This window comes from Euprymna scolopes, chromosome 1, assembly GCF_053919585.1.
Source record: "Euprymna scolopes isolate OS-2025 chromosome 1, ASM5391958v1, whole genome shotgun sequence".
NCBI classification, from domain to species: Eukaryota; Metazoa; Mollusca; class Cephalopoda; order Sepiida; family Sepiolidae; genus Euprymna; species Euprymna scolopes.
In genome coordinates this window covers 139,933,981-139,946,727 of record NC_136482.1, presented here as the reverse complement: position 1 = coordinate 139,946,727, position 12,747 = coordinate 139,933,981, and the positions used below count along the sequence as shown (strand labels likewise).

The 12,747-nt window shown below is 32.8% G+C and overlaps 1 protein-coding gene across 1 annotated transcript in view; it reads left to right on the top strand.

Moving 5' to 3' along the window:
- The first annotated feature begins 11,108 nt into the window (after window positions 1-11,108).
- Window positions 11,109-12,747, top strand: part of LOC145274611 (uncharacterized) — a 64,088-nt gene continuing 62,449 nt past the window's right edge. Inside the window, exon 1 of the mRNA XM_080127458.1 lies at window positions 11,109-11,286. Within this exon, the coding sequence (XP_079983584.1) occupies window positions 11,241-11,286 (46 nt within the window). The 5' untranslated portion in view covers window positions 11,109-11,240. The remainder of the gene's footprint in view (window positions 11,287-12,747) is intronic.

Below are 12,747 nucleotides of genomic sequence, written 5' to 3'. Positions count from 1 at the left end.
AAGGCTTTTCACTCATGAAACATCACGTTTTAATTGTTTAGTTTCTTTCACGGCATTGTTTACATAAAGTTTGTTTTAACTTTTTCTAAACTGTTTCATTTTTACGACATGCCTCAGCCATGTTAAAAACGGCTTTCAAAATTAAATTAAAGCCGTTCTTAACATGGGGAGGTTGGGGGTGTTCATTTGGAGAGCCGTTTTAACATGTGGAGGTTAGGGTGTTTATAATATGCTGGGGTGAGGCGTAAAATTAACGAAGTTGCTATTTATTATTTATTGCAAAAATTGCTTGAAATTTATTTATTTGACAAAAAATCTTGACAATTCAAAAGAATGTTTAAAATTATTTATTTGTTCGAAAAAAAAACTAATTTAAAAATGTCCAATGTTGCTTTCATTTCAAAATTGTTTTCTTAAAATTATATTTTTTTACGCAAACTTTTCAATCAATGTTTTTACAATTATATTTCGATTCCCAGTAAAAAAAAAAAAAATATAAATAAAAAACAACCCACTTCTCCGTTAAAAAAAAAACAATCATTTAAATTAATTTGTTGTTGGCCTTTCAAAATTGCTTTGGACCAGAGGTCATCTGGTCAGCGTCAGACAAGGCCAAACTATTTGCAAAGAACTTTGCAGCTAATTCTACCCTATGCGACGAAGGCCATCAACTCCCCATATTTCCTCCTATAACACAGAACAAGCTAGGTAACATACAAATATCCGTGCATGAGGTCGCCAAGCTAATCAAGAACCTTGATTCCAGTAAAGCAACTGGCCCTGATGGCATCCCAATTATAGTGTTAAAAAAGCTTCAACCAGAACTTACTCCCATACTTACGAAACTATTTAAGTGCTTCCTTAAGGAGAAGTGCTTTCCGACTCCCTGGAAGACCTCATCAGTTTGCCCTGTATTTAAGAATTCAGGTGATAAGTCATCTCTCTCTCAGTACAGACCAATAAGTCTCCTGTGTGTTATGAGTAAGTTGCTGAAATCCATATTAAATAAAGAAATAGTCAACCACCTCAGCAGGAATAACCTTCTTAGTGACACACAATATGGTTTCCGCTCTGCAAGATCTACCGCAGATGTGCTGACGGTTATATCCCACTGGATTAGTGAATCTCTTGACAAAGGCTTCCTTTCTAGGGCAATTGCTCTTGACATATCAAAGGCCTTCGACAAGGTATGGCATAAGGGTCTGCTTCACAAGATTTCCAGCTACGGTATTACTGGAAATGTTTTCTCAATCATTAAATCATTTCTCTCCGATAGGCTCATAAGAGTAGTGGTAGATGGACAAAAATCGGAGGCCTGCAATATAAATGCTGGAGTCCCTCAGGGGTCAATCCTGGGCCCAACTCTCTTCCTGATCTACATCAATGACCTCCCTAAACACATACTTAAATCATTCGTTGACATCTATGCTGATGACACTACCATCTACGGCAACAAATCAAAGGCTGTAAATGACAAAGTTCTCTCTGATTCTCTCTCCTCTGATCTCGAGCGCATGGTTCAGTGGGGGAAAATGTGGCTGGTTACCTTTAATGCATCCAAAACCAAACTCCTATCCTTACATCATCAACGCTCTGATCCCCAGCTGGCATCAATTGTGATGGATGGCTCTCGTCTGGGTGAGGCCCCATGTTTTGACAAGCTTCTGGGTTTGACCTTTACTCCTGATCTGAAATGGAACACGTACATCAAGTCTGTTGCCAAGGTCGCTGGAAAGATGGTGGGATCCTTCTACCGCTCCAGAAGATATCTCACTACTGATGCAATTCTCTATCTATATAAAAGCCAAGTACGTCCAAGGATGGAATACTGTTGCCATATTTGGGCAGGAGCTGCTAAAAACAGCCTATTCTGCCTTGACAGAGTACAAAATAGACTTCGTGGCTTAGTGGGGAATGCCCTTTTCTCTACCCTGCAACCTCTCTCCCACAGAAGAGACGTTTCAAGCCTATCCTTGTTTTATCATTATTTTCATGGCAGGTGCTCGTCTGAACTCCAATCCCTGGTCCCCCCTCGCCAATCTTTCACGAAAAACACCCGTCTAGCTGAATCCACTGTGAAAAATTTCCCCCACTCTATATCTGTGCCTAAATCAAAACGCAGATTCCATGAACAAAGCTTCTTTCTTAGAACTGCACGCCTGTGGAACTCTGTTCCGTCTGCCTGCTTCCCTCCGGACTACAACTTGGATGTCTTCAAGTCCAATGTTAACAAATTCCTAATGAACCGCCCCCCTAATTAAACACTTCATCAAATCTCCACACTAACGTAATGTACTTGCAATAACCCTTATCCCTGAGTGGCTTCCGAGCCTTGATAAGTGGTGATCACTGTGTAAAAAAAAAATAAAAAATAAATAAAAATAAAATTATTTATTTGTTCGAAAAAAAAAAAAATACACACACACACACACACACACAAACGAAAAAATAAACAAACAAAAATAACTAATAAATGTTTTGGTTTTGTTTTGGTTTTCAAATGGCGCTCGCCCAGTTAAAACTATTATGAATATGTCATTTCAGTTTTCTGTTTTTAATAAAAAAGAAATGTTCCATGAAAAACTTTCCCGTTCTCATTAATTAAATCGAAACATTTTCAATTAAACAATTATGGATATATGTTCTTTTTAGCTTTTTTATTTACTTTTTTTTTCATAGTCCTTACCGGAAGTTTAATTTTTTTTTTTTCGAACAAATAAATAATTTTAAACATTCTTTTGAATTGTCAAGATTCATTTTCTCCAGTAATATCGGTTTACCAAGTTTCTGGAAGTAATAAATGATAATTTTGGTTTAATTTAACGTTTCCAGCAGTAATAAATGTTAATTTTGGTAAATTTATTCTTTCCCTTTCTGGAAGCAATCGTTCGGCCATATAATGATGTCTCCCCTAGATTTGGATAGGAAGTGCATGAAAAAAAATTGGCGTCTCCAATTTCGGCAATAAAGGGTAGAAGCACCATTTTATTCATTGTTGATTTATTCAAACAGTCCTTTGGAAAATAAATATTTAAGATAAAGTGGGGTTCTCCTTGGGTGTTGAGTTCCATGGCGACCAGGAGAATTATTTAATTGTCGCTGTCTTAGCCCCCCCCCCCTTAGTCAAGGCTAACGCATGCGCACGTGACATTTATCATTTATTTACTTACGTTGCCTTCCGCATTTTCACAAACATTATTTATTTATGTTGGCTTAACTCTTTTCATGAATAAAAAAAGTAACTAAACCTGAATTTGTCACTTTTACAAACATTTATTTATTTACGTTGGCTTAACTCTTTTCATGAATATTGGAAAAAGTTTTACTCTTTATGAATATTAAAAGAAAAAAGTTACTAAACATTTATTAATAATTTCTCACTTTTACAAACATTTGTAATTCATGTATTTACTTACGTTAGCTTACCTCTTTTCATGAATATTAAAAAAAAATAACTAAACCATGTATTGATAATTTCTCACTTTTACAGACATTTTTAATTTACATGAGTGGATAATTTTTGGGGTAAATATTTACATTTAGGTCCACCTCCACAATTTTCTTTTTTAAATGACGACTTTTATTGATAAATAAATCTACTGTTCTGCAACTTTTATTGATAAATAAATCTACTTCTCTGCACCGGCACTGAACACCTCCTTTTTTTTTTAAATAGTATTTTCGGGTGGATATGCTGACAACAAATATCAGTTAAATTTTGCAAATATTTTTCACACACCCCTCCAAAAATGGTGTTTATTCCGGAAGCTGTTCTTAAGATGAAGAGATTAGGGTGATTATAAGGTGGACCTAATCTAAAAAAAAAAAAAATACCAAGTTTTTTAGATGATTAAAATAATTTCTCACTTTTTGCAAACATTTTTACATGCGCACATAAGCAACTATTTTTTATTAATTTTTTTTTTTACTTTTTTATTTAAAAATTAGTAAATTTCAATGAATAGAATAATAAATCATTCATCATTAATGTGTGTTTTTGGTTTTGTGTTGAATGAAACGTATTTTTCATTACAACAATAATGAACCAATTTAAATCTTCCGGCATGCGATTAAGGGTTACAAAATTATCAATAAATCGTTTAGTTACTAAGCCAACGTCAGTAAATAAAAAATGTTACGTGCGCATGCATTAGCCTAGACTAGGGGGGGGGGGCTAAGGGAGCGAACATTAAATAATTATGCTGGTCGCCATGGAACTCAACGCCCAAGGAGTGCCTAAATGGCACTTATGCACATGTTATCATGCTATTTTTTAAAATAGTATTTTCGCACTGAATTCAAATTTTAGAATATCTTTTTCTTTTATTAATTTGTTAGGCGAAAGTACAGATAACCCGGTCGGTTTCTAATGTGTGGAAAATCTAGCTCCTGAAAAAAAGGGTACTCTGGATAGTAATAAAAAATTAAAATTGCCTCACTCGAAAGATTTCTTCTCTACTGAACGAGGAAAAAAACGGTGAAGTGTAATTCACCTTCTGTTTCTCTACCCCCTCTCTCTTCCTCTCTTAATATCTCTCTCTATCCATCTTTCCCTTTCTCTCTCTCAATCTATCTTTCTCTCTATATTACCCTCTCCATCTCTCTTTGAGCCCCTTTCTCTCTCTCTAACTCCCTCTATCTCTCTCTCCTTTCCTATCTGTCGCCCTCTCTGTTTCTAACTCTCCCCCTCTCTCTGTCTATCTATCAATCCCTTTATCTCTCTCTATCTCCTTCTCTTTCTCTATTTTCATCTCACTTTCTCTTTTCTATCTATATATCTTCCTCTCTATCTGTCCATCTCTAATCCCTCGTCCTATTTTAGTCTCTTAAATTAATTACAGTGAATAAGGCATTGTCAAAACATTGATAAATCCTATTTTAGTCACCTAATTTACTGACTGTGAGAATGGAAGTTATTTGGAAATTACTGCAACCTTGAACAGCACCAGAAGTAACTGGTAAAACCTTTCTAATTAAATTGATTTTGGCAGCCATTCGGTAACAAAATGACATAGCCTTAGCCCTTGCTGAATGAGGAATACCTGCGACCTTGCTGCCAAGTAGAAGAATTATTTATTCTACTTTGAAAAATTCAATTTTTCAAAAATCTCATGTTCGACATCTCCAAAACAGCCAATATGGGGAAAAATATTGCAGAAATGCAAACTTATTGTTTAGGATGAATGCACAATGGTATGCAAAAAAATCACTTGAGGCTCTTGGTCGATCCTTGCAAGATTTGTGTGGAAATGTCAGACCATTTGGGAATGCAGTAATATTCCTTGCAGGAGATTTTAGACAAATGTTATCTGTTATTCTTCAATCAACACCAGCAGATGAAATAAGTGCTTGCATCAAATACTCTACTTTTTTGTGCCATGTGAAGACATTAAACTTAACTCAAAATATGTATGTCCAGTTGAAGACTATTCGATCTGCACATTAATTTTTGCATCACTTGTGGGAAATTGGGTATGGAAAAGTGCCAGTTGATCAGAGATAAGGGCAAACTTCTGTAATTTTATTACATCAAAAGAAGAGTTAGTTTAAAAGGTTTTTGCAGATATTCAAATTATAAGAATTCCACTTGACTGAGTGAACGAGCTATTCTTGCAGGTCAATACAAAGACGTCCACGCTATTATTCAATGTAAAATTCCAAGTGAGGTAGTCAAACAGAAATCCATCGACACTGTTGTGAAAGCAGATAAAGTGGTTAATTATCCAACAGCTATATTTGCCAGGGATGCCACCGCAAATTAACAAACAATATCATAGAAACAACAATCATAACAGGACTTTTTGCAGATGAATATATCTTCATTCCATGCATTCCTATGATTCCACCCGATCCATCATTACACTTTAGGAAATTGCACTTTCCAATTTTATTGTCGTTTGCAATAACCTTCAACAAAGCACAAGGAACAATCTTTACAATTGTGTGGCTTACAGTTACACACTGACTGTTTTTTCACATAGACAATTTATGTTACGTATTCAAGAGTCACCAAACCAGAAAATCTCTACATGAGCTAAGAAAATGGAACAACAAGAACTGTGTACCCATACGAAATGGAAAATTATAACCTATAAGAAACATGCTTTTTCTCATTTTGGAACTTTTCCATTGCGCCAATTTGAGCCACAGCAACGCGTGACAGGGTACAGCTAGTATATATATATATATATATATATATATATATATATATATATATATATATATATATATATATATATATACTAGCAGGCCGCACAGCATTGCCCAGTCGTAAAATATGCTTAAATATGATATTTTGATTAATGATTAATGCAGATTTCATATTCATTATTATATTATATGGGACTCAATATATAGTAATGACTTAAAAAAAAAATTTTCTAAATGACTCGTGCACCACCACCGAGAATCGAAACCAAAACGTTTAGCTTATGATTTATTTTTCCTTTGGTGTTAATGCCTGACCTATGAAGACATGTTTGCTGCAGGGTTAAAATTAAAACATGAACCAATAGCTATTATGTTACACATGCATATTCATAATCCTGCTGTTGAACCTTTCCCTGGCAAATTTCATTTTTTAATTGTCACATATTTCCCCCGGCTAAAATCCAAATATAAAGTTTTGCATAGGTTTGAATACCTTACATATTAAGTTTCATGTCTGTAGACCAAAAACTGAGAGAGGAGTTTGCTAAGCAAAATTTGTTAAACAAATATATATATAAATATATATAGAAAGAGGTTTGTATTTACTATGACCTTTTTACGCAAATATTATGCAAGTATAAATCATGTAGAATATCTACATAAATATAATTACACGTTATAGTTAACTAAAGATGATCATCCCATAAGAAAACCGAAAAAATAATAGGGAATTAAAGTGAATGTTTAAAAAATATGCAAATTAGCTAGATCTTTTGCAGATGAATGCGATTCTATGACCCATATATAACAAAGTTATATTTTCATTTTAAATAATAGAAAATATGAATATCAATACACATGTGACAAATGCTTCAAAAACCTAAGCGATAATAAAAAACGCCGTCAGCGACTTCATCGCCACCAGAACGTAAGATTTTTACATTACTGGCATAAATACACTTGTTTTGCACTGGCAATAGTGTGTTCATTCTGACGGTGCTTATTTTGATCAATAAATTTTTGTTGAGCCGAGATATGTTCATCTGAAGTTAAAAGTTAAAACCCATCAAACTGATATATATATATATATATATATATATATATATATATATATATATATATATATATATATATATATATATATATATATATATATATGCAACATGTTCTCGTTGGGGCAAATTTTATTAAAAAGCACGGATGTTCTTTTTCTTCTTTTTTATCTTTTCCAATCTCTGATTTTTTCTTTTTATATTTTTATCAAAGTTGTATAGGTTGGATCCATGTTTGTTTTTGCATAGTGAGCGCTTTCTACTGGAACATTTCCATCATCCTTAGGCACATTATGTCATTAGGTTCTTAAAATTACGTTTACGTTACGTTTGGAAAAATTTTCAAACGACATAATGTTTGAAATTGTTCGACTATACATGGAAACAATTGTAACGTAAAATGAAATACACTTGTTGTTGCCATCACCACCTTTTTTGAAGTCTTGATTTTGCTTTCACAGTATATTAATGCTCAATTATGAAATATGATAATTTTGTAGCTTACTTTTTAAGTCAACTCTTTTTGGCTTAAAACTCATTGGTATATGAAAATTTACTGAATTACACGAACTCAGTATATCACATATATATATATATATATATATATATCACACACACACACACACACACACACACACACACACACACACACATATATATATATATATATATATATATATATATATATATATATATATATATATTCTTTATGTAAATACACTCATATCTTGCTACAATGTTTGCTACCGTTTCAATCATATTTGATTTCATCAGGCAAGAAGAATTAAAATACAAAAATTAAAAAGGTTCCGGACTTTTTCAAATTTTGAGGAGAGAAAGTATGCCATGACTGGCATGAAGCAAAGTTAAAGTTCTTATGGCTTTAAGTTAATTACTAAAATAAAATTTCCATTAAAGAAGGGGTGGGATAATATATATATATATATATATATATATATATATATATATATATATATATATAGAGAGAGAGAGAGAGAGAGAGAGAGAGAGAGAGAGAGAGGCCGAGGCCTGGCTCAGAGGCTAAAGAATGAGGTTGGAGAGTTGTATGTTTTAGTTTCGATTCTAGCTGATGGCACCCAAGTCATATATATATTTTTTTAGTTTTGATCTTACAATTATATATTAAGTTCAATATAATAATCGATAGAGAATCGTCTCTATAAAAATAAATACGTAATCTGCATGAATTAAAATATATTTAAACGTATCTTATGACCAGGCACGCTGGGTTGCCTGTTAGTAGGTTTATAAACATTGTGGAAGCTCTCCAACATTTATAACACTGAAGTCAACCTTTTTCAGTATATTCGAGCTCCACACTCCCGCCAGCATTAATTAAGAAGAAAAAAAAAAGAAAAAAGACAAAGAAAAAAGGAATTGGAGTTAAGAAGTCAAGTGGAATAGTTGGATTTAAAATTCATTCTCAGCAGATCCAAAGAGACCGTTTACAGTCAAAATAATTATTGTCTAGTATGTGTTAAAGTTTTCTGTTATCTTTTATTACTAAATATTTGCTCTGTGTGTTAAATACATTAAGCTCTGTAGTCAGAAATATGACGTTTGAGGTATTAGTTATATATATATATATATATATATATATATATATATATATATATATATATATATATATATATATATATATATATATATATAGAATAAATGACAAAAATTTATATTCCAAAATATATGATGTTGACAATTTTTATATTTTATTCCTTTACATCAATTGATCCTCACATTTCTTGACAGTGTCTGTTTCGTAGCGCAAAATCAATCATTTGATAATTATATCAATTAGTGAATCTATTATGCCCTTAACTCATCAGAAGAAATAGCAACAATCAATCCACTAAAAGGAATTAAAATATGATACAACATGGTGAGAATCCGAAAAATTGGAAGAGAAGCTGCAGTTACCTTTATATTTTACCATTACGCCATCTTGGATTTTAATCAAACAAATATATATATATATATATATATATATATATATATATATATATATATATATATATAATGTTAAAAGTCCACCTATGCTACTAGGATAGTGATTTAAAGGTTATAAAGTTTTTTGAAGCATGAAAAACGATATTACTTTTTGTATTTAATATTTTTATTGTTATTTTTTATATTTCAAGCGGACCTCCGGTCTTGGTCACAAAAAGTATCGAAAAGATGGCATAATGGTAAAATATAAAGGTAACTGCAGCTTCTCTTCCAAATTTCGATACTTTTTTTGTGACCAAGAGCGGAGGTCCGCTTGAAATATAAAAAATAACAATAAAAATATTAAATACAAAAAGTAACATCGTTTTCATGCCTCAAAAAACACTCATAACCTTTAAATATATATATATATATATATATATATATATATATATATATATATGTGTGTGTGTGTGTGTGTGTGTGTGTGTGTGTGTGTGTGTGTGTATATATATATATATATATATCTATATGATTTGGTATTAGACTGAATCTTTCTATTTCAATCGAACTTGTAACTAAAACACTTTAGCTCAATACTATATGTTTAAGTAAGAAAAAAATGTAAATGTAAGCAACAGAGTAGGAGGCTTATTTGTGGATGGCTACAGTGAAGGGGTTGTATTTTGCTACTTCTCTGGTTAGTCGAGGGTATTTACGTTAAGGGGAGGGGACACTAGTGCTATGAATTCATTGGAGCACATTCTATTAAAATACTTGTAAAACAAACACAGAGATGCAACATTGTGGTGATGGGACAGAAGTTAGGTTGGGCTGATAGTACAGAATATATTAGATTTCAGACTCTTTTTTGAACTTCGTTTAAGAAGGAAAGACTAGTGGTAGATGCACCAACCCAGATGTGGCAACAATATTCCATACATGGGAGAATGGTAAATTTATAAAGATATAGGTTGCTTTCTGGTGTGAGTAATTTTCTAGTAGAGTAGAAGGAACCTACCTCATTTGCAGCAGCCTTGGCAATGTCTTCAATGTGTTTGCTTTAATTCATGTTGCATGTGAATGTTAAGCCGAGGAGTTTGAACAATGATCTCTCACTAAAAGCATTATTAGTTATTGCAACTTTATTTCAGACTTAAATAACATCTCAGGAAGAAACCAAACTACAGCTGTGGACCAGAAAGCTAGAGAATGACTTTCTCCTGTTGGCATGGGTGTCCTCACCTTCCTTTCTGACGCCCTTATTTTAATCTGAGGAAAACAGTAGGTCCTAGTGAAGGACACGCAACCTCCTGATAACAGGAATGGGGCGATTAAAAGCTGCTATGAGCAGATGGGCTTATAAAACCGTCCCAACATTTATGAATGTAGAGATGATGGCCATACGATGCAATGCTGCCTTGTATACCATCTACTACCCAACCAATACAACTTCAAAAAAAAAATCTTACAATGTTCAATGATAAAGCAAATGAGGGTGTAAATAAGTAGTAAACTGTCATCGAACCCCGTTTTTCAAAGACACGAAAAGAAGCTTCAGAGGCTGACGTACAGAACTTCTTATAGACATGTGTATGCACATCGTACTTACTCCACTACCCCTTTACTCATTTCATTCCATCTTTAGTAATGAAAATGTTTGCCATTGATATTGATGTAGTCACTGAGAAAATGAACTGGAACCGTGAGAAGTAAAGTGTTTAAACCATAAAAATAATCAAACGTTGCGCAAGATGGCCACCTTTGAAAATATATTGGAAAAAGATGAATAGATAATTACCAGTTGTGAACGTAAGCAATCGTATATTTAGAAAGTAGTAAAGTTGTTATCAAGTCAGATGCATTAGTTACGACTAGTTATTTAATTCATAGCTGTTTTTTGTTTTGGATAAAATAATATTAGCCAATAAAAACTGATACAAGTCACTGCTTATAAAGAAGATGGAATAACTTTTGATTTCAGTTTGGTTATTTAAGGAGATTTTTATATTCGCTTAGTATACGCAAAGTTTCAGTGAATCAACCGCCGCCTTAAAAATAACGAGTTGAATTAATTTTAAAATTATTATCATGCATAAAACTATATGTGCATTTCTAACGATTGTCTTCTCTACGGGTAAGTTTTTTTAATTATTATTTGTTTGATGTTTTTTTAACAAGCGCCCTTATTATATCTTTATTATGTTATTATCTCTATTATCTTAATTATTATTATTACTAGTCTATAACTGCTCCTTGAGATGTGTTGATACATTACTTAGGTATCCCAACTTCCATCTTTACTTAACTTCTACCATTCTATAGTAAGTACAGTGAGTACAAAGAAAAAATACTTTGTAGAAAGCAAATATGCTATTTAATAAAAGAGTAACTACGATGAATGTATTTATGTATTGCTTTTTCCTGACAAAAAAAAAAAAAACATTAAAAATTATTTTTGTTTAAACAAAAATAATTCACTTCAAACTAATGCTGAATACGTTTTAGATTTACATTTTTTTAATTATCCAAAAAAGTTATTGAAAAAAAAAACAATATGTGTGTAATATTTTCTTATGCTATTATTGTTATATTCATTTTCTTTATAAAACATGTATCCAGTTAAAAAAGATCTTTACAATTATCCTATTTGAACTTTTGTATCGGTATCACTCTGCCTATTCATTTTTGTTGTTGTTGTCAACCAATCGCATGTCTCTCTTTGATACAGATATATGGAAAACACCATGACTTTACAAATTATTTTGCATTATCGCAATAGTCGTTTATCATTGATTTCTCGTTGGTAGCGACCATTGGTCACTGGAATTTGGGTAGCAATAAGCCTCTCCAGGGTCCCAGTCCTCTTCCCATTCATCCAGTGAGGTTTGGTTAATGAGCTCCCCCCCTCAGTCTTTCCATCCTTCTTAACCCTCCTCACTTATTTGGTATGGCTCCAGTTTATTATTATTATTATTATTATTATTATTATTATTATTATTATTATTATTATTATTATTTACTCACTAGGAGTAATCACACAGGTAATTATCAAAGATTTCTCTTTGAGAACAACTCATGGTGTTCTCTGCAATCTAAACGACAAAAAATCTCGCCAGATTTCCAGTATTCTCCACCTCTTTCGATAACCATTGCAGTTGCATTTGCGTTATCATAACAGCCGCTTACCATTGATTTCTCATTGGCAGCGACCATTGGTCTTCACTGGAATTTGCATAGCAAAAAGCCTCCCCAAGGTCCTAGTCCTTTTTGCACTCATCCAGTGGAGATCTGGCTAGTGCTTTCTCTCATCGGTCTTTCCATCCCCCTTGACCCTCCTCACGTGTGTGCGTGTCACTAAAAACTGACGTCACACCATGTGACGTCAGTTTTTAGTGACACACACACACAAAAAAAGAAAAAATGGAGGGAAGTTAAGGGCGCAGGGGTTAACTTATAATTATACAGTTTCAGTTTTCATGGTTCCATGTGATGCGCCTTTGTGTTTTACATCTGTAGCGTTTTCTGTATGTCCAGTTTGTGCCTGTAGTTCATATGTGTTAGTGTTAATCTCTGCATTCAAGAGTTTTCCATAATA